Raw genomic sequence first — 22,126 nt, 5'->3', positions numbered from 1 at the left:
TGATTTGAAAGGCTCAGTTTCCTTTCATTTCCTTTCCTTTAAGTCCTCTCCAGATAGGACTCTCACCATTTCACCTTTTGCCCCCTCCTGTACAGCTGTGTTGTTTTGAGAATCAGAAGCATACTTGGGATATGCATAACTATCAAATCAGTCTCACAATTGCTGCTGTCAAACGCTCCTCTAATCGCTCCAGTAGATGGCGGTATATACCTTCAAGTTAATGTGCGCTTCGCGTTAACGACATAGGCGAAGAAGAGGAAGTGACGTTAGCGTCAAGTCTCACACGGAAACGGAACACTTGGCAACAAAACAGAGGGACAAATTGAGTATTAGTATGTACTGTACTTATTCTGTGGACCTACAAATATTTCCGAAGACCCGCAATATTAGACACGTGGCTATAAAGGCATTGCAGCTGCCTCGGCTAACTGAGGCTGCATAGCCAACGTTAGCTAGCGCTGCTCGGTATTTCACTCTAGAAGTGTGAAGTGGCTTGTTTACGGTAGCGCGCGGACAAGAGTTGACAGGTTCCAGTATGACCTGCACTTTGGAAAAAGTGTTGGGCGATGCCCGGACCCTCCTCGAGAGGCTGAAAGAGCACGACACGGCCGCCGAGGGACTGATCGAGCAGTCCGGGGCCCTCAATCAGAGAGTGCAGAGCATGAAGGAGGTGGGGAATGCCCTTCCAGACAAGGTAAGGACAAACAAGGAAAGCCCATGTCACCTCAACGCAGGCTACAGAGAGACCTCGCTCAAGTGCTGCACTGCTAGCCCATCACTTTAGAATACATCAAGTAAAGTAGAATTTCACAGATGTTTCTCCTGATGTTCCCACAATACTCTCCCGTCAAAACACAGGGAGAAGTCATGATGAGATGCTGCTTGTTGGATCACTTCTGTGCCCAGTTTACCCGAAGCATCCTTCAAAATGATCAAAATGATTCGCTCACATGTGTTTGACATGTACATGTACATGTGCATGTTTGAGATAACCACGACGATGTTAAATTCCTTTGGAGTTTGGCGTGACATTCACTTGATATATTACATGACACCTTAGTTTTTGTCGTAATGCTTTGCTTGTTTATTTGCCACTTTTGTAGTATGGTATATAAGTTCATATATTTCCCTTCATTCTTCTTCTTCTTTATATTCCCCTGATTTAATATTAAAACAGAGCCACACATCTTTCTGTTCCTCTCTCCCCTCGCTCCATAATGCTCTCTCCTCTCAGCACACAGAAGACAATTCAGAAATTCAGGAGCTGACAAAATACAAGCCCCATGTCCTTCTGACGCAGGAAAACACTCAAATCAAGGATCTACAGCAGGAGAACAAGGGTACAAAAAAAACCTATATTCTGCTAATCGTATGGCTGCTGTTTTTACATCTTTGCTAACCCTCTTCATGACTGTCTCGGCAGAACTGTGGTTATCTCTTGAAGAGCACCAGTACGCGCTAGAGTTGATCATGGGACGGTACCGCAAGCAGATGCTCCAGCTGATGATGGCGAAGAAGGAGCTGGACACCAAACCCGTGCTCCACCTTCACGAGAACCACGCCAAAGTACGCTCGCCGTGTTGACATTTTAAAATTCTTGGTCGTTTCGTAGGTCAGGATTTACTTTGAGGATGTGTTTTTTTGAACGGTAAAAAAAGAAATGCGTTGAGTTTGTGAAACTTCCTTGTTTTTTTCTGACCGTTCTCCAGGAGGTGCAGAGCCAGGTGGAGCGGATATGTGAGATGGGCCAGGTGATGAGAAGAGCAGTGCATGTGGACGACCAGCACTACTGCTCTGTTGCAGAGAGACTCGCTCAGCTGGAGGTAAGCACAGCACCTCAGCAGAATCAGGAATATATGTATATATATAATTATTCTTTTATTTTTTGTGAATCCATATGTCTGGGAAGCTATTTCTCTTACTTTCCTAAGTAAGGTGAAGAGATGCATAGTAATACATGCATACAAACCTGCATTTTTGGGGCATAATTGAATAATACGTGTATATACAATACAATGTACATGTTTGTACGATTTTGGATGAACTTTATATACTCTCAAAACTTCATCTGGACATTTTCCGGGGGGGAAAAAAATGGTAATTCTGTTATGTTCAGATTGAGAACAAAGAGCTGCGAGACCTCCTGGTCATCAGCAAGAGCTCTGTGAAGACAGCGAGAGAGGAAAGCAGCAGCAGCCAGCCGGCACCAGCACGAGAACCGTCCCCTCAGACGGGACCCTACGAGTGATAAGCTTCAGTGTGAACTGTGGTCGGGGCAACAAGTCGTTTAGGACCAGGAGACGGGATTTCATGATCTCTTGATGATCTACTGCATTTACCACATTGTTTTTTGTTTTTTTACAGAAGATGTAATACAGTCAAATCAATTTGTATTTCTTTTTGTAGCAAAGCCCACTCAAACACACCATTCTGGCTATCCGATGCATTTACCTGCAGGTATATCTGGATGATAGCTATAGTTTTCATATGTTCAGTATGTGTATTATCACTGCAGTTGTTTATTCCACATGAACCGTGACTTTTAAGGAGGTGAGGTGTCTCGGTTATCGCTGACAAGAATTCCGTGGTAGCTAAGACACGCACGTACTGGAGTAAAGGAAGTAAAAAGCAACGGGGAGTTCTTTTTCTTTGTGGCCAAAGACACATTAACTCTTCAAGGACGCAGTTTCTACCTCTTTGGTGCCCCTTTGCTGTTAACACTCACAACATGTAGAATACTCGTAACCACCCCTACTATGGGTTCACTTGAACACCATTGAGAAGCCAACTTGTAGTCTGCACCATTTGAAGAGGCCGTGCTCGATAATAACTCTGTCAACGAGATGACTTTTGGCTGTTTCACACAGTTTGCCTGCTGAGGAGTGACAGTGGATCATTTCTACGTGATTGTTTATCATTTAATGAATTTGATACGTTTGTCAGTCTGTTTTGTAAAATTCATATACAAGGTGTCCCAGCTGATGGCACAACTTTATTTAATGGTAACACTTTCAAAACATGCCAAGTTTTTGTGTAAAGATTATCAAATGTTTGCGCACTGTATGTGTCCGAAATTATATATTGTCATCTCAGGAAATCAGTGTTAATAAGGTGAACATGCTGTAATGACCTCATGACTCTGTACTGATTTGTGTCAAACGAAATTTCATTCAGAAACTTTAAAATACATTTGCAATAAAAATGGGTCTATGTGGATTTTTTCTCCTGCCATAACGTAGACGTATAGACAGTAAATACTGGAGATTAATTACTGTATTTTATTTTACCGCAAGATGGCGACGTTAAGCCGCTTGGAGTTTAACGCATCGCGAGGCTTGCAAGAGAGGCGTAATGCTGCGTTCATGTAAACCGGTATAAAGGAGTATTTACCTTTTTAGGAGGTTTTTTTCCAACATCTATTTGATTAACAGCATTGAGCCTATACAGTTAAATTTTCTTTACTGTTGGTAGCCTAAATCCACTGCAGTTGTTCACGTTCCTCTGCGTTCAAATCGTAAGTATATTACATTTCCGACAGCACGTGAACGCAGCACCCACCGGAGCTACGTTTGACGCGTCCAGCTCGACAGAGAAGCTAACGTTCAGCATGTCTGAGAAGGAGCTGGGGAGAAAGTGGGACCGATGCTTGGCAGACGGTGCCATTAAAATCGGTAAATATCTCAGAGTATGCCGCGTGTAACGACAATTTAATGTCCTGGAATGAGAACAAAATAAACAGCAGCTTTTTGACTGTAGTCCACAGCTGTCATGTAAGGTTACTGGACGAGAGGCTAACTAGCTAACAGTTAGCTGTAAAGGGCTCCTAAAGGACAACTGAATGACCAGTCAGATAATTATGACTTATTTATTTTGATTAACAAAACTACCGTTAATTCTGTAGTTTCATTAAGGTTTTCACGAACGGTACTCGTAAATATTTGCATTTCTCTTGGATATCGCTTTTCGAAAAAAAAGAACCCGAAGTATGAATGCCCTTCAAAAATGACAATTAGATGCTGTCTTATCGACGAAGTACACGTTATGCTAATACGTTAAATAAGACGTCTAACGAGACAATAGTGCGCACTCTTGAATTCGGCATACACACACACATCGTTTATTTTAATACCATGTAAACCTTCCATTGCCTCAGCTTGTATCGCCACAACGAACATAGCTAAATACGTCTTCAGTTATGTACCCACTGCTGATGGGAGTTTGGCGCGTGCACAGTACTGGAGTGAGGTACCGCTTCGTTTTTAAGGAGGCTGCGTTATGAAGACTACAGAGAGAAATGACACCACGTTATTGACCGGTTTCAGAGGGAACTATGGGAACAATACTCCTCCCTACTGTATGAGAGTACACGTTCAAATCTAGAGTTTCATATCCATGTGTACCAGAAAGTAGTGGTGTACAAAGCAACAGAGCCCTTCAAGAACAATACACATAATGTTATTGCAGACAGTGTGAGACAGAATATTCACATAATGGGTTCATTTTAGCAGTGTACATTTTACAGTTAAGTAAAGTTGCATTGTCATCCATGTCATGATGTAGCTGTGTGTGTGTGGTTTTTTTAATTGTCCCTTCTGTTCACAGGCACTGGGCTGGGGCTAGGAGTCGTGTTGTCTGTTCTGTTCTTCAAGCGTAAGTAGCTTCAATGGACGGCTGGTGTGCTGCATCGTGAACCTTTGATTTAGCTCAGAGGAGCAGAGCTGTAGGAGCGATGCTCCGACATGTCTAGTCTAACTGAACACATTATTCAATGTGGGTTCATCATTTAGAGAGTGTAGTGCTTTTATTGATCGACGAGCATCAACAACATCCATCCTCAAAAGCATAAAAATAAAACAGCATGTGAATATTCAAGTTAATTGGGGGGGGGGGGGGGGAAGTAGTGTCAGAACAGGAGTGTGAAAATAATTTCACACGCCATCTCTGCTGTGTTTTAATAAAGCTGTGACGGGCTTGAGGAGATATAAAGTACCTGCTTCGTTTTGTAGGGCACACTTGGCCGATATCATTGGGCTCGGGAGCAGGACTTGGGATGGCGTACGCCAACTGTCAGAATGACCTGAGGGCCTCGTATCTGCTGCACAGGAGCGAAAAGGTTTGTTCGTGCAACAAAACACATTTGAACTTACAACTTAGAGGAATCTCTACCCCCTCCGTGTTTGTTTATTCAAATCCAGGTTTATGCAACTGAATTCTGTTTTTTTTCTTCCACAGGAGCAGTAGCTGCAAGACATCAAGGGATTGCCGTTTTTTTGTTCTTTTGACTTTTTGTTTTGCCTGTGGGAGAGTCTCCATTTGCACTATTCTACAGCTAGATCCCTGTTGAACGATCCATCCTAGTATGACTCTGTATGATTGTATGTGCCTGATCAGGACAGTCTGTGTATATATAATAAAATAATCACAACCACAAAAAAGTGATGCCGCGGCGTTTCATTTTTGCTTCACGATGGAGGGAAACCATTTCAAATCATATTGAACTAAATAGTGCAAAAATGAAAAAAAGTCATGTAATGCATTATAACAGCTAGGTTTTACTCTTGTGTTAATGCAGCTTTGAAAAGGTGGGTTTTCTGTAAAGCGAAACGCTGTCCCAGAAGGGCTCGGTGTGGGTGAGCCAGGAGTCAGAGGGTTGGCAGCAGCTGATCTGAAGTCAGGGGCAGAGTGATGGAGGAGATCAGTCAGTCCCGAGGGGGAGCTTTACACATCATGCTTCCTATTTGACAAGGCTATTGAAACGCTGGAGTGGTTTTACTCCATGAAGGCCTTTGTTTTATGTTATTTTAGTAGTCAAGCGCTCCAGTTGGTAAGTGAATAATTATCTGGATTTAAAATAATGTAAGAACAAGTTGAAGTGACTCTATTGTTTTCTGGGTTGTTAAGAGCAAAAGTACTTCATGAGCTTTAATCTAAATCTACTATTGATGGACTTGTGCTCCACATGGATCTGTGGGTTTTAATGAACATTTCGCATGTTTCAACGTTTCACTGAACAATGAGTCACAGCGAAAGCAATTAGACTTTCTGACACTGACAAAAAAAGAAAAGAAAAATGAAGGCAACGCTTTATAAATTTGTCTAAATTAAGTGCAATTATAAAATGCGAAATAATTGATTGCGTATGCAGATGAGGCGGCACAATCATCATGACTGGTGCAGCCAGTTGTCGCGCAGGTTTGCATGGAGATCAAGAAGCTCCACGAAGGATTTGAAGTGAAATATAACTGGATCTGAAAGGGGGCCAGCATTGGTCAACAACGACATCATTAAGTCCAAAAAGGATTAAACAAATCAAGAAAGATAAAGAACATTTCCATGACATGTAGTGTATGTATAGTAGAAATGCTTAAAGGTGCAATGTGTAGGATTTGGCCAGATTCTTTGTTTAAAACGTAAAAAAACCAGAACATGATGTGGTATCAATAACTAACCAACCATCAAATTGTTAATGATAAATAATTGATGATATATTATAAATTCAGGAGCGCTATCAGTGGTCAGGAGGACTGGACTTTTATACCGGTACTTGTTACTTTGTTCTTCAATGTGACAATTTGTGACAGTTAGTAACATTTGAGATTGTAGCTGCCAAAGTGAGCAAAGAGTTTCTCTTTAAAAATACATTTTAATTTCTAATGCAAATGTTGTAATGTAAATGTAAAAAAGCACTTTAATTGTGTATTTGGGGTCTTTTTTATGGTCTTTGTACTACCTTGTCGGTTGCAAGTGACTTCATAATTTCAAGTGCTGATTGTAAAATGAAGTGTTATTTTAGTGCAAATCAGTTTAGCTAACGTTAGCCAGCTAAATCTATTTAGATATCCTAAATTCAATTGGAGATAAAACCTTTAGCATTAGTGAGAAATGATCCTCAAGAAGGTGTAAAAGAAACAGACAGGAAGCTGCATTGTGGGTGAGTGATAGCGAATGTTACAGTCTCTTTAGCTTAACGGCTGTCATGCATTATGTGTGTGCTAGCTAATAATACAGGCTAAATGAAAAGTATGAATGTAAATCACTGAGGCAAACTGCAGGCATTGTGCGGTCAAGTCGTATATAACCTCATTGAGTCCAACCAGTTATAATCAGAGCCATTAATAAATGGATGTTGTTGGGATGGCAGTCTGGTCAGCCATAATACTTTAGTTATCTTTCATGATCTCTATGAGCTATATGCAGCTGCAGACAGAGCCATGACTTGTTTGGCCTGTAGACCAATCACAAGGAAAACAAACGTGCACATTTAGATTAAAAAATATATATATATATCAGTCAACATCTCATAATGGCTTTGTTTTTTTATTCTGTGGAAGCACTTTTCAGTTAAAGGTGAAACAACAGACATATGACGGGTTATAGTGGGACTTGCCCGCCCCATTACCTTCAATAAAGTGGCACCAATGCAGAATTAGAACGCGGTCGCAATGACCCTTCCTTGTTTTATAGGTGTCCTGGTTGCAGCGTACGGGAACGTCATCGGGAAGAACAGGAAGCACTGGACCCAAGCTGTTGCCTAGTAACGCAATCCTGTTGAATGGCGCTAAAACGGAGCATTTCAGACAGAGAACACAGGTGTGTGTGTTAGACAGCATGAGAAAAATAAATAATAATTAAAGCATGTAAACTTGTGCCAGTAGAAACACAAAATACAAGTATGAACCTGGAAATTAGCAAAATATGTCTCCTTTAAATTCAGAAAAATGACTTGTATTTTCATGTCATTGTCCCTGAAACCAGAAGACTGCTCCGCTGGGAGGAGAGCATGCTGCAGCTTCAGTTAGCAGTTAGCTGTAGCGTTAGCAACTCGCATCTGTTGCGCTGGCATTTACGCTGGTTGAATGCCAGTTGGCACCGCTAAACGCCAACTGAAGGTGCAACTCTTTATTTTTATTTTTTATAAACGATGACGTTTGTATGGACACAGTAGAAGAGGTGACATGCAGCTCGGTATTTGTTCAGAGCATGTGGCCAGATCGTACACGTTGCACCTTTAATCGTATCCAGTGTGTCTTGTAAATGACTAAAACATGAAAAAGTCAGAGAGGGGGACTTCTGTTTATAGATAAAGGACCTGCTACTACTACTTTAAAAAAGAAAAAAAAACATGATCGACCACTCCTTTAATAGATCTGACACTCACTGTGTCTATAAATTGTACACATAAAGAACACGTTGGAGAAAATGCAGTCACATCTAATCTTTCTAATGCCTAGAAAACAATGCCATAATAGTACCTCAGTGAAAGCACCATGACCAAACATGGAAAAAGACCACCCACACCAATTCCCATGCTGAAGAATTAGCATATCTTGGCCGTGATTTGTGGCATGGTTATGCATTAGCAGCTCAATGCTTTGACACGCTCCTTCTCAGAAGCTGTGCGCTCTGGCTGGGAGGCGCGCTGGAGTGGCCGACACAGGGATTAACAGGAGCGGGGGGATGTAAAGGCAGCGTCGCAAGGATCATGATACCTGTAGAGCACTTGTGAGCGGTGCCCCGCTTACAAGCGACTGCTTCGCACTTTTGTGTCGGTTTCTGCTCGCCTTTTGCTGTTTCCCCGGAATGAAAAGGACTTGTGAAAGAAAGGCAGCAGAGCCCCGGCTCCGCAAAGGAAGCTGTGCAATTCCACTTCTGAGAGGTGAGGTACAATTCTGAAAACTAGTCCTTGCTCTCTTCGTCTTCTGTAGTTCCGAATGCCTGGTCGGACTTATCTCTCTGTGTGCCCTCCTCCACCGACTGTCATCACTGTGACATGCTGCTTCCGAAAGCCTCTGTCAGCCGTCGAATGGCTCATTCTGGCTCTTAGCTGTGGATGAGGTGGGGACATGCTGGCCAGCATGGAGAGATGAGTGAAACTGTGTTGGTGATTTTGATCACTGTGCCGGCGGCAGTGGAAGTAAGCCCAGGGCACCTGGATGCATTCCTGCCAGAAGGGAGATGGAGATATTTACCCATGGAGAAGAGTCTGGTTAAGCTTGACAGGAACATGGTTGGATGGCTTCTCAACACCTCAGTGGCTTCTTTTTAATTCAACAATGTCCCAAAAGTGAGAGCTTTGGCTGCAAAGGAGAACTGGCTAAGATGTGTAAAATCTAGTGGCGCCTGAAGAGGAACCCTCGGGAGCTGGTTTCGTTGATCGTCGCCAACCAGCACCATGGCCGACTCTCACTTGTCTGGCTCCATGGGAAGCTACAACATCAGCTCTCCCGCCGCCAGTGCTTGGAACATCACTGGCAGCGGCCCGTGGTTGCTTGCCTTCATGCTGACCGCCATCATCCTCATGACCGTCTGTGGCAACATGTTGCTCATCGCTGTGGTGTTCGCCCATCGCTCTTTGCGTTGCACCTCAAACTGTTTCCTGGTGTCCCTGTTCCTATCTGACCTGATGGTGGCAGTGGTGGTCATGCCGCCGGCCATGCTCAACGTCCTGTGCGGGGCCTGGGTGCTGTGGCCGGCCTTTTGCCCCATTTGGCTCTGCTTCGACGTCATGTGCTGCAGCGCGTCCATCCTCAACCTGTGCGTGATCAGCCTGGACCGCTACCTCTTCATTATCTCGCCGCTGCGCTACAAGCAGAGGATGACCCCGCCCCGGGCATTGCTCCTGGTGGGAGCTGCTTGGGGCTTGGCGGCGTTGGCCTCCTTCCTGCCCATCAAGATGAAGTGGCACAGCTTGGGACACGGGAGTGGACACGCGACGGCCCCGGGGGTCAGCGGTGGCAACATCAGCTCTTACTCTGACACGCTGTACCCAGCATCCTACTTTCAGCTGTCACCATCGGGGGGGCTTTCCTTCCAGTGCCGCCTGCAGGTCACCCTGCCCTTTGCCCTGTTGGCGTCCGTGGTCACATTCTTTCTGCCCTCCAGTGCCATTTGCTTCACTTACTGTCGGATCCTCCTGGCGGCACGGAGGCAGGCTAAGAGGGTCGCGGCAATGAGCAACCCGCCACACCCGCACCCCTCTTTAGGCGAGCCTTCCAGGCCTCCTTCACCTGGGGTCGCAGCGGGGCAAGTTCACCAGGAAGGAGATGACTGCAGTCACCAGGAACCTCCCGTGTCACAGAATGTACCGGTAAGCAAAAGAGACCAAGCAGTAAAGCAAACCAGGCAGGGTAGATATATACTTAAAGGTTGAGTGCTGACTGGTGAGGTAACAGCAATTTCTAAGCGAAAGCCAAACATAAAAAAAGTCAGCAGTGGTGCTAAAATAGTAGACTGGCCTTTAAGTGGAGCGGACCGTAATGAGAGTAGGAGTTGAAAAGGTTGATTCTGTGAGTGGAGCAGGTGGCACAAAGATAATAACCAAATTGCAGTTGTCCATCCATTACGAGAGTTCTCAAGCGTGTCTTTTCTTTGACATTTTGAAGATTTTTACCCAATGCTGTTCACACCTACGTCTCACGCCGCCCCTTAAAATGACAATTATGCTGTTGAAATCCACTCCTTATATTTTAATATCATCTAAGTGCAGCTATTATAAACCTTGATATGGTTATTTTATGATTATGCATTCTTCAAAATTTGCATTTTTTCTTTTACCTCTCCTAGACCTACATTATTGAGTGTCCTGGTGCGCTCAATTATAAACGTACCTTGGAGTTGACCTATTTTGGAAGTATATCTGAAAGTATGCAAACTACTTAGTGTTCAACATATAGTGAAGGTTTACAGCCCATCCAGAGAGGCTATTTAGTTATGACTTTTTTTTGTCATGGCAAATAACTTGAATCCTTATCAGGCTGTAAAAAGAATCAGAAGAGATACAATCCATAACAACACTGCAGCTAGTGCATGACGGAGAGCTGAAAAAATGTTTGGCTCTTCATTTATGAACGAAAAGGAGAGATCCAGTGAAAGTGAGGAGGAGGAAAACCTGCCCCGAAATCTTGTAGATGAAAGTACAGTCAGTGTGTCAGATGTGCTGCCCCCATTTGTTAGGATCACAGCCTCATAGTCTGTCACATTTGTCTGCAGTAAAACCACGCTTACACACACACACACACACACACACACACACACACACACACACACACACACACACACACACACACACACACACACACACACACACCAGACCAGCCAGTTCAAAATTAATTTTCAAAAGTTCTGGTGAATTTGAAATGCCTTTAATATTTAGTTTTCAGATGTGTTTCTCTATTATGTAGCTTTAAAATCATCTCATTATTTTCTTCAGCAAAACTTTTCTGTATAAGCTTGTTCCATTCTCCATCTTTGCGAATTTTACAACCTCCACTCAACGTTTTTATTAAATGATGTGGGTTTCAACAATGTTTGAACTGTTGGTTTTGACTGGCCCACTGAAGTTTAAAATTAGCTATGGGGCTACAGCCAGCAGGTGATTAGCTAAGCTTAGCATACAGACTGCAGGGAGGTTGAAATAGCTAGCTTGGCACTGGCATTAAAGAAATTGTTCTAGTGGTTTTTACACTTTAGTTGTTTTGAAGATTATACAAATAAGATGTGACGTCAGTTTCAGCTTTAGAGGTAGCTGGTTTTAGTGGGCAGCTGTTCTTCCAGTCTTTTTGCTAAGCTAAGCTAACTGGCCGCTTGCTAGCTTTATATTTAGTATACCGACACGAGAGTGTTATCAATCTTTACATCTAACTCGCAGCAAGAAAGCTAAATAAGCGTATTTCCCGAATTACTGACAATTCCCCTAATTTAATTTATTAACTTGAGAAAAATATGACAGCTTCAAGCAAACTTAAACAATTAAATTAATGTAATTAGCTTGTCAAAGAGACCATAAAGGGGTACAGGGAAGCTTTTTCAAAATACTAATGTAGGGAAGGGAGATTTACAGTGTATATTTCTATGTAATTCTAGGATTAACCCTTTCTTTTGTTCTCTACTATCCACAGCCGTCAGTGAACAGTGAGCGTCGTCTGGCTCACAGGCAGGGTCGGAGGGCACTGAAGGCCAGTCTGACCTTGGGAGTCCTCTTGGGACTCTTCTTCAGCGCTTGGCTGCCCTTTTTCATCACCAACATGGCCCAGGTCAGTATAGAGGGACCAGACACGGACTCTACCGCAGATATGGCACAGAAATGTAATGTAAGAAATATGGCACCGGTAATGCAACATATTAGCGTCCATTTGATGAGTCAAACAAATCTAGAATGCTCAATCTTTCCATGTTGCATTTTTAGTCTGAGGTTGCTTGTTTTTTCTTCTTCCTATGCAATAGCTCTCAGTCCAATTCCATACATCTGAGTCACCCTGCGTTTTTTTTTTTGGTCAGTTTTCTCACAAATGTATATTTGCGGTGGGCCCCAAAACAGTGTGAAATAAATGCAAAAGAAAAAAGAAAAGGAAAGAAAATAAACACACTTGGATACCGGTCTATTTTTGTATCGGCCAGCCTTGGCGTCACAGCCCTGCCAAGTTATCCAACGAGTAAATAGATTGGCATTTCAGCTTCGTGCGGCTGACTCACTCCAAAACCCAGAACACAACGCACCACAGCACCATTTATAATCGGCAATCTTTTCTTTTTTTCCCCCCAAGTTGTTGATTTTTTGATTTGATTGGACTGAGTACCCATTAGTCAGCGGGCAGACATTGGTGGCCATGAGAAACCTCGGCGAGCCTAAATGAATGTGGAAAAACAGCTTAATCTAAATTGGTAATGACACTTGTCCTGTTTTTCAAGCTTTCAATGATCCAGTCATTTTGATTTCCCATCTGTGCCCTCTCGCTTCTCCCCTGCATAACATAGAGCACAGAGACTCGACTGTGTCTGCGCTCTCCTTCCTTTTCACACCCAATGTGGTGTGTGAAACGCAACCCCCCCCATTTCTGTCTTATTCCCACCGCCTCCCCGTCTCATCTTGATAGTATTGGAAGCTCTCCTCTAACAGCTGTCTCCTCCTTCACTGTCCTTCTCTAAACCTATAGTGGTTGTGCTCAAGATCAGGGTTTTAAAACAGCCAAACGCAAATGTATTTTCAAGTTCTACTCAGGAAAATTTAGATGTTCAATATAGGAAAAAGAGCGATGGAAAGCTCATGTGAGTAGTCAGAGAGAAGATCTGGCTTCTTCTTTTTTCATGATGATTTCAGAATTCATAGGGGCCCAATATGCACAAGGAAAGTAAATAAATAAATACATGTTGAAGTAATGGGAAATAAATAAAGATTAAATTAGATGTTAAATATATATATATATATATATATATATATATTGTATTTGAGTCTTTATCTCTTTATTTTGGAATTAATTTATTTGTTTTTTACGATTATAAAATGTTGAATACATTTTGAATAATTCAACTGTGCAATTAGCTAAAAAAAATGAATATGCACAATTAGCTAAAAAATAAATGTTTTGATGAAAGTAAATAAATAAATGTGCACTGCAAATGTTGAATAAATAAATATACATTTAAACGGCTAAATAATGGACAGTAAATTAATACATGTACTGTATTTATTTCTCTATTTAATTCTCGCTAGACGTTCTTTCATTATAATTAAAAGGTGTGTCATTGAGGTCTTACATTTCACTTAATTTGAGTAATTTTCACATTTCTAACCATACATTCGTCTAACCTCTGCATTGCTCTCCCTCGTCCTCATCCAGGCGGTGTGCGAGTGCGTCCCCCTGGCGCTCTTCGACGCCATCACCTGGCTGGGCTACTGCAACAGCACCATGAACCCCATCATCTACCCGCTGTTCATGCGGGACTTCAAGCGGGCGCTGGGGAGGCTCCTGCCCTGCTGCTCCTCGCAGTCGCCCAGGAGACCTTCGCCGGCGCTCTCGCTCTCCCTCCGCAACTCCGGGGAGCCGAACGCCGCCAGCAGCCCCGCCTCCCCGCTGGCCTCTGACCCCACGCACCCCCCGGCCACCGCCACCGACGCGGTCAACCTGCTGGACGCCGAGCAAGCTGGTGTCGAGCTGCCTCTGCTTCTGCCCAATCAGGTCGACACCCTGGATTGAGAAGCAATTATGGAAACGCTCCATGTGTTTTTGTTCCGGGTTTTGTGGTGTGGAAGTGATTGAAGACAATGTAGGCTATACACAGAAAAAAAAACAATGTCTATGGACACAAATTCAGGAAGCTGCACCCTTGTTCTACCTTGGATTGTGTGTTTCTCTCCAATCATGAATAATTATGAGTTATTGATAAAGGTGCATTACCAAAACCAAACAAAAGCCAGGGACTCTTCAAGGTATCATCACTGCCAGTATTCAATGAAATGACAACTTTGAAACTATGTGGTAAGCAGCGCTTTACATTGGCATGGGTGGCACAGAGAGAAAGACACATTCACTGAATAACCCCCCCCCCCCCCATGGAGATTAAATTGCAGTAATAATATCCATAGCAACCAGGCCAACGGATGAAGATGAGAAGGACCAGAGGAACAGAGATTATCACCTGCAAAACACCAGTAATATGTACAGGTATTTGATCTCAAGGTGACTTTTAAAAAAATGACACTATTCACAGTTTGTAAAAAAAAAAAAAAAGTACTTCATTTAAAAAATTTCTATTAAATTAATACATTCGTCGAAAAACATTTTGTGGTTCGTCAAAGCAGTTCATTCTCGGCTGCCATATGCGTGCACCGGCTCTTCAGCCGTCTCCGCCGTGTCAGTGTGTTGAGAAGAAAACGGAAATGTTCTCCAACAAAAGCTTTGATGCTGGAAAAAAAAAAACTTGAGAAGACAAGCTTTTTTTTTAGAGGGAAGCAGCCGGTCCCAGTGACATGCTCTTTACAAGTCTGGCTGCCTTTGTTTGCGTGTGTGTTCTGTAGTCCAGTGTGTATCGTCCCAGCTCCATGATGCGTGTTCACGATCAGGCTCGCCGTCCTCCACGCCGCCGAGCGGGGCGTCGGGAGCAGACGCTGTGTCGTCATTGCTTGCCTTCTCCTCGGAAGTCCGTGGCGAAGTGTTCCTGTCCGACTCCGCATCATTTAACGAGTCCAGCAGGTGCGAAATATCAGGGATGTCCCAGCCGTCACCCGCCTCCTCTGTCTCCGCCGACTCTCTCACGTCTCCACTTTCCCCCGCCTCAGCCTCCTCCGCTCGCCGTCGTGTCTCAGTCGTTTCTTGCTCGCTGGGCGTCTTGTCGGCCACGTCCAGCGTCCCTGGAAGCACAAAGGAGGCTCCTGGGACTTCCTTGGTGGGAACTCCTACTGCCACCAAGATGGTGTCCATCTGGCGCATGTAGTCCAAGTGACCTTTCACCTGGGAGGCAGAAACATGGGACACACGTTGCTTTGTAAGTGACGGCGTGTGATTTCAGTTTTCTTATTCCCTCACATCACATGGCCTGTTATATAGCGTACGGTGCTTCTGGCATGTCTCGTATCTTTTTACCTCTCTTTTTAAAAATGTTCCCCTTAAACCTCTCAAATACTTCACCTAGTTTTGTAAAGCACCAAATAGTTTTGATGAGCCAGATGTCAGATGTGGAAATCATCGTTTTGATTTACAGGGTGGCAGAACGGCACTGAAACAGACCAGCGGGGGCCTTATTATTATTCTTCTTATATTCTAATTTTATTGAAGCAACACCACTGTCTCTTGTAAATAAAATGATGTATTTCATAATTATGCATCAATTAGTCAAGGACCACCTTGTATCATACTTGTGTATCTGAGGCGACTGCTGCAGGTGCTCTTTCTTCTCGAGAGGTGAAAACCTTGAGCTGTTGAATGAGCTTCAGCTCTCATGCACTTGGGAAAACTATTCATTAAGGGGACTTTAGCGGGGGCATGACGTAAATGTGAGCTCTGACTCACCACGGAGGAGAGATCCACATTGATTAGACGCCGATCCTGGATGTTGATAGGCTGTAGCCCGGCGACAGACAGTTGTGCAGCTGAACTTCGGTACAAGAACCCCAGGAGCCAGTCCCCTCTGATCAGCGGACAGTTGGAGAGAGTCATTCACTCGTGAGATGCTTAAATCACAATTCCTGCTGTCCAGGCGGTAGTATCAATGGCTAAACCACGAGTACACCGAAACTATGAAAGTCACTGCAAGCTTTTACTGTAAAAAAATTCAATAAAACGTGGCCGTTTCAGATTACCTGCAGTAGCCGTTGACTATTTTTCCAGCCACTACCCTGGTGATTCTCTCCCAGGCCTTCTCAGAGCCGTCCACAGGAGCCCCCAAGAGGACTACATCCTCTACTACTCCTTCACTTCCTGGGGAATCACAACAACACAGGACTCAATTGGTTTGTCAGAACCATGTAAAAAGATTCATTGTCGTCAAAACAATTCTACTTAGCAGATGAGCGCGACTCCTCACAAAGACCATGGACAGTCGGTCATAAAACTATAAAAGGTCTTCGTACCTTGGTCGTTGGCGAGCTCCTGTAGACAGTAGTAGATCACTCTGGCCCCGAGACTGAACCCTATGAGGCTGACAGGACGCTTCCCCTTCAAACACACGCAGAAAGAGAAGAGATGCACCATTCTGGAGCCGAACGTAGGATAACGATTCTGTCTGAGCGAGAGCTCATAGTTCAGCTCAAGACATGCAGCATTTCATTCAAAGTTTCGTTCTAAATCGACAAATCGAACAGAAACATCACGGTTCAAGTCGAGCTGCTGCAGTTAATAATGTGTTTTTATAGAATGTATAGAACAAACCCTGACACAACGCTGTGGTACACTACAGTAAGCGAGGGTGAATAGAGTCAACTATTTTTTACTAACAGATGTCAAAATGGAACTTCCCCTGATGATTTCTTACATTAAGACAATTGTTTTGTACAATACGTTTACTGAAATTGTATGTTTAAATATGCTAAATATGGCATTATCTGTGCTAATTAAAAAAAATAGATATATATAGATATATATTTTAATTATTGAATATTTAACTCGAGGGTTTTTACTGAGGGAATTTGGATTTCTCTTTTCATCAGTCAGAAAATGAGCCATAAAAATATAGATAGGAAGGTAACCGGAACGTTTTGTGTAAGTAAGTGCTACTGAAGTGGAAGATTTATGAGAGTATGAGAACAAAAACTAATTTAGAAACAACAGCCGTTCAAGACATGTATTGTAAATTGACATACATTTTGAAGACACTACATGTGAATAGTTTCAGGTTTTCTGAAATTTCATATTTAAATATGCAAATGAGGCGTTATCTAACGGTAATTTTTGGTGAATTTAGTAGAAATCTACAGACTCAAACAGACAAAGTAGTAAAATAAACATCTAAATGTGTACTTTGGACGTTTCCTCTCCACTATTCTGAAGGAAGATGTTACGGAAGATAAATAGCCCGGCATGAAAAAGCATGAAAAGAACGATTGTTTTTCCTTCAGTGCCTTAACAGAGGTTAAGAGGTCACACGATACCTGCTGTCTGCTTCTCAAAACCTGCGCCAGCTGCTTCCCCACTTCCGCCGAGCGGTTCAGACAAACGCTCCAGGGGTTGTCGATGACGCTGGCCGCCGCCAGCAACGACGCGGGCCACGTCAGGGCCGCCACGATGCCTGTGACAGTGTGGTGGTGCAAAAAGACATCAACGTGAGCCAGGTGAGGGTCAATACGACAAATAAGAACAGGCTGGATAGCATAGTCAGGGATTGTTCGACCGAAATCAACCAAGTGTGTAGTTCAGAACCAAACCTGAGAGCACGGTGTACTTGAGCGCCTCCTGGGCCACCATGCTGACCAGCCCGTCCAACAGGGAGGCCATGGCTGAGCCCAGATCCCTGAGGAAACGCGACTCCCACACCAGGCAGTACTGCTCGCCCCACTCTCCCAGGCTGCACCACGGGGCCTGGAACGAACCTGGAAGACAGCGGTTGTGTTTCTTACGTAATGAGGCGACTAAGCGCCACTTGCGTGTGAAGTGTTTAAAGCCATTGTATGTGAAGGGGGCGTTGAGGTTTAAAGGGAGTTTTTTTGTAGAGGGGGAAGAGAGCTGCATGGTTTTATGCAAAAGCAAAAAAACGTAAGTGGTTTGTTTGCATAATCTCCCGTGGACTCTGGTATAGGTTCAGAACATTAAGTGCACAACTGTTGCCCAGCAATCCCGTCTATGTTCCACTCTCTGTCTCGTTAATATTCACCCCTCGTTTCTTTTTGCTGCCAGCTCACCACTTTAACACCGTTCAACTGAGAGAGAAGTGTGTGTATCTTCCATACATTAAAAAAAAAAAAAATTATATTCTATTCTAACTTAACTTAAAAGGTCAATATTTCAACCTCAACCTACTTTCCTGTTTTTTTTCGTGTCTAACATACTGATATGGACAACTATTTCTGAATTCGGTCCTGAACAGGCGGCCGCGAAGCTCTGATAGACTGGCGGTGTTTCTCTGGTTGCTGTGACAACGAGCACCACAGAGGAAGAACACTGTAATGAGTGCCGATACCCGAAATTCAGATTTCACAACGGGTCTTGGGCCCAATAACAAAAGAGACCGGATCAAGCGAAACGTTTAATTTCTCTGTCGGGTCCTTTCCATAACGCTGTCAGACATAATTACAATCTGAGCAAAAACAAGCTCATTTAGTGAAGCTGTTACTAAGACGCTGCTTAATTGCCCTTGCGGGTCGTTTCACAGCTTCCGGTTACAGCGCTATCCCTCACAACTGGACGCATTAAAAATAATTGTAGTCCCCATCATTCACGTAAGACACAAAAACATGTGAAAATGTGGTTTGAAAAATACAGAAGTAACCATTTCAAAGGCTTAACTTTCACAGTAAAGACCGCTATGGGGGGATAGAAGGATTTGCACCCATTGAACATGTCCAGTGTACTTGTCGCTGTGCAATAGTGAGACAGTGGAAGCTGCACTTACTGTATTTACCGCTGCAGAGCCAGCCCGTCACCGCGATGGTCAGGTGAAGATGCTTCCCGGAGCTCAGCGGCAGGAACTCAAACTCCTCTATCGCCCCGACACACTTGTTCATCTTGTAGCCTGGAGAAACGACGCGCGGAGACGAAACACAGGTGGAGAAGATGAGGAAACACGGGAACACCACGACAAGTGTTTCCTTTATAAAGTTCCGTGAACGTTCTAACGATGACTTCTCGTCGTCATCTCTCACCGGTCAGTCCAGCTCCCGCTGCTCCAAACAGGGAGGCCATGATTGCGATGCCGGTGGCTGAGCCCAGAGCAGCGGCCCCTGTGGCCCCCAGCACAGCACCGGCTCCCGCTGCCACCAAGGGGGCGGCCAGCCCGCCGGTCACGCCTGGCAACGGCACAAAGATGCACAGTCAGCAGAGAAAACAATGAAAAGACAGTGAACTGCACGGTGTCTTCATGCATTATTCTGAAAGTCTTAACACTGTACGGTGGTTTAATTATCCGTGGATGAGCGTAACAAGTCTCCACATAAGATACTATTTATTGCATTTAATGTTTTTCAAAAACACATGAAGCAGGGATAATCACCGATCACGGTTCCCCCGCCAACAGTGGCCAGTCCAATGAGGAGGTAGCGCCGCAGCCTTCGCCCTCTTTCTCTCCTCAGCCGCCGAGACGACTCCTCTCTAATGGAAGCAGACAGATCGTCAGCGTGAGTTGAAATATTCGCGGGCTCTAAAAATATAAAAACCTCAAGTGACTCTACTCGTGCGTGTCAGATGACATCTTATAAAACAAGAAGCTCCTTGTTTACGCCACGCAGCTTATCTTCCCGCTATCGTTTTGGATGCGAGTGTGACTGCGAGTGCGTTGTTTAAAACAGTCGGACACACGCCTGTTTAAAGCTGAGACGGATCACATCATCATCAAGTATTTCAAACGAACGGCACCGTGTCCATCGTCCATGCTTCCGGTCCAAACTTAACTTACTCGCTCTCCTCCGCTCCCTCCCTCAGCCTCTCTCCCAGCGTTTCCTCGAACTCCTCCAGATGCTGCGGAAAGACTCGTAGCAGACAGCTGACGTGACGGATGAGAACCCTCGACCTGGCGTCATATTGGCCTGAGTACATGACGGACCACCAAAGTTATAAAGTAAACAGGCTGATGTGAATTTGCAACAACATGAAGTAGATCAGTAATTAATATATCAAAGGATTCTTACCGTCCTTGACAGAAAAGGTCACCAGATCCTGTAATACAAAGTGACAGCTGGTTATAATTTTGACGCAAAAGGAGTAAAATAACATTAAATTAATGTTATTACAAATAAAGTGAAAAGCCTCATTTCTCTGTCAGCATGATCAGTTGTTCCATCTAACCATAGATGAGCGATTAGAGTGACCAACACCTGTATGATGGGGGTGGCCCCCGCAGACAGCAGTGGCTCGGCCTGTAAGATGGAGAGGAAGGTGTCGGAGCCTTCGAAGCCCAGGCCGGACAGGAAAGCCGCCATCACCGGCATCACCGAGTCATCCAGGTTCAGCCAGCAGACCAAGCCCTGCAGATACTTCTCCCTGAACACGCTGAGAAACACGGTTCACGGTTAAAGCGTTAATGTTCACTGTTTGGATTTTTTTTAAGTTACGAATGCACATGGATATCCACAAGCGACAGACATGTTTCATTTGCGCAGAAAAATAAATACATCCAATAAAATATCAGTGCTCAGGATTTCTTGGAGGTTGCAAATGGATTGATCTATAGATATACATATGCACTATACATGGGATTCAAGTCTTTCTTCAATACATCTTTTGATTTGATGATATATATATATATATTAAAATAAATAAAATATATACAATAAATAAAATATATTATATATATTACAATAAATAAAATATATTATATATATTACAATAAATAAAATATATTATATACATATATATAATAAATAAAATAAAATATATTATATATATATTACAATAAATAAAATATATTATATATATTACAATAAATAAAATATATTATTTACATATATATATATATATAATAAATAAAATATATTATATACATATATATATATAATAAATAAAATATATTATATACATATATATATATAATAAATAAAATATATTATATATATATTACAATAAATAAAATATATTATATACATATATATAATAAATAAAATATATATATATATACATTACAATAAATACAAAATATTATATATATTACAATAAATAAAATATATTATATATATAATCAAATCAAACATTTATTGAAGAAAGACTGGAATCCACTTTATAATGTGTGCGTGTGTGTGTTTAAATACTGATAGATGTGACACTTACCAGACACTCATAAATATCAGTCGCTTATCCTTTATGTCAGTACAAATAGAGGAAGGTGGGTGGTAAGTGTTTATCTTACCAGAAACAAAACAACAACCCTGAAGCGCTCACTCTGCAAACACAATGACGTAACAGTGACACACACAGAATGGACATTCTCCTTCACGGCTCCGTTACCTGCTTTCAGGGCCGGTAAACAAGTGGCCCAGAGAGACTCCACACAGGGCAGCGAAAGCAAACCGGCCCTGCTCACTCAGCTGCCTGCTGACCAATGCCTCTGGGCTGGGGTCACGTGGGGCATCTTGCGTCGTCGTTCCTGCCCCTCCTGGGTCTAAAGTGAAACACGGACAAAGCTTAATTATTAACTCTAAAGTAACACTTTGATTGTTTGGTGGATCACCTGCATGCCGAATTCATCAGAAGACCCCAATGATTGATATGAAGTCCGATGACATACAGTGCATGTTAATGTCACATGTGAAAAATGTAGCCTCCTCGACTTTTGAGCGTAGTTTAGATTTACGTTTCGTTTTTGTCTGGCGAACAGCTACACGGAACTACATGGAGTCTGACTTTGTGCTTCTCATCATGTCTCTGATGAACTGACCGGAAACTAAATGCAGAGGCTGCTAGAGTGAGACCTACATGTGTTTTCATTACTTATAGCCATGACTTAATATAAAGCCGGCGTAATTTCAACTAGTGAGTTTCAACAACACTTGCGTTGGCTTGTAGAAAACAGCTGGCTGACAGTGCGCGTGCTGCCTCAGCCAGTTTACCAGCTAACGGTTCCCTGGTAACTTTTAATAACTTTTAATAATGTCGTCAATTTAATAACTTACTCTAATACCGTACCGGGAAATAATAAGCGAATTATGTGTGGTACCTGGAGCAAAATTGGCGTCCGTACTTCTCCGATTTTCCTCCATGGCCCCAGATAT

General features: G+C 43.1%; 4 protein-coding genes across 4 annotated transcripts; 3 read left to right on the top strand and 1 right to left on the bottom strand.

Moving 5' to 3' along the window:
- The first annotated feature begins 287 nt into the window (after positions 1 to 287).
- Positions 288 to 3,189, top strand: sike1 (suppressor of IKBKE 1). Its single transcript, XM_079178838.1, has 5 exons — positions 288 to 694; positions 1,235 to 1,340; positions 1,424 to 1,566; positions 1,710 to 1,823; positions 2,117 to 3,189. The coding sequence occupies exons 1-5, from the start codon at positions 536 to 538 to the stop codon at positions 2,246 to 2,248; spliced, it is 654 nt and encodes a 217-aa protein (XP_079034964.1). The 5' UTR covers positions 288 to 535; the 3' UTR covers positions 2,249 to 3,189.
- A 391-nt stretch (positions 3,190 to 3,580) lies between these two features.
- micos10 (mitochondrial contact site and cristae organizing system subunit 10) lies at positions 3,581 to 5,427 on the top strand. Its single transcript, XM_079169187.1, has 4 exons — positions 3,581 to 3,671; positions 4,603 to 4,650; positions 5,007 to 5,113; positions 5,233 to 5,427. Exons 1-4 carry the CDS (start codon positions 3,608 to 3,610, stop codon positions 5,239 to 5,241), a joined length of 228 nt encoding a protein of 75 aa, XP_079025313.1. The 5' UTR covers positions 3,581 to 3,607; the 3' UTR covers positions 5,242 to 5,427.
- Positions 5,428 to 9,172: 3,745 nt separating this feature from the next.
- htr6 (5-hydroxytryptamine (serotonin) receptor 6) lies at positions 9,173 to 13,973 on the top strand (the record flags this gene model as incomplete). The annotated part of the gene is made up of 3 exons (XM_079169780.1): positions 9,173 to 10,087; positions 11,898 to 12,032; positions 13,617 to 13,973. 3 exons carry the CDS (start codon positions 9,173 to 9,175, stop codon positions 13,971 to 13,973), a joined length of 1,407 nt encoding a protein of 468 aa, XP_079025906.1.
- Positions 13,974 to 14,207: 234 nt separating this feature from the next.
- On the bottom strand, positions 14,208 to 22,126 carry tmco4 (transmembrane and coiled-coil domains 4). Its single transcript, XM_079180212.1, has 14 exons — positions 22,072 to 22,126; positions 21,363 to 21,516; positions 20,237 to 20,411; positions 20,051 to 20,078; positions 19,819 to 19,948; positions 19,417 to 19,514; positions 19,070 to 19,213; positions 18,820 to 18,939; positions 17,636 to 17,800; positions 17,363 to 17,499; positions 16,346 to 16,430; positions 16,076 to 16,193; positions 15,786 to 15,903; positions 14,208 to 15,227 (listed from the first exon to the last, which is right to left on the bottom strand). The coding sequence occupies exons 1-14, from the start codon at positions 22,112 to 22,114 to the stop codon at positions 14,754 to 14,756; spliced, it is 1,989 nt and encodes a 662-aa protein (XP_079036338.1). The 5' UTR covers positions 22,115 to 22,126; the 3' UTR covers positions 14,208 to 14,753.

Source organism: Pholis gunnellus (genome assembly GCF_910591455.1).
Source record: "Pholis gunnellus genome assembly, chromosome: 2".
NCBI classification, from domain to species: Eukaryota; Metazoa; Chordata; class Actinopteri; order Perciformes; family Pholidae; genus Pholis; species Pholis gunnellus.
Note: the sequence above shows the minus strand (reverse complement) of the source record. Positions and strands in the feature narration are given on the sequence as shown.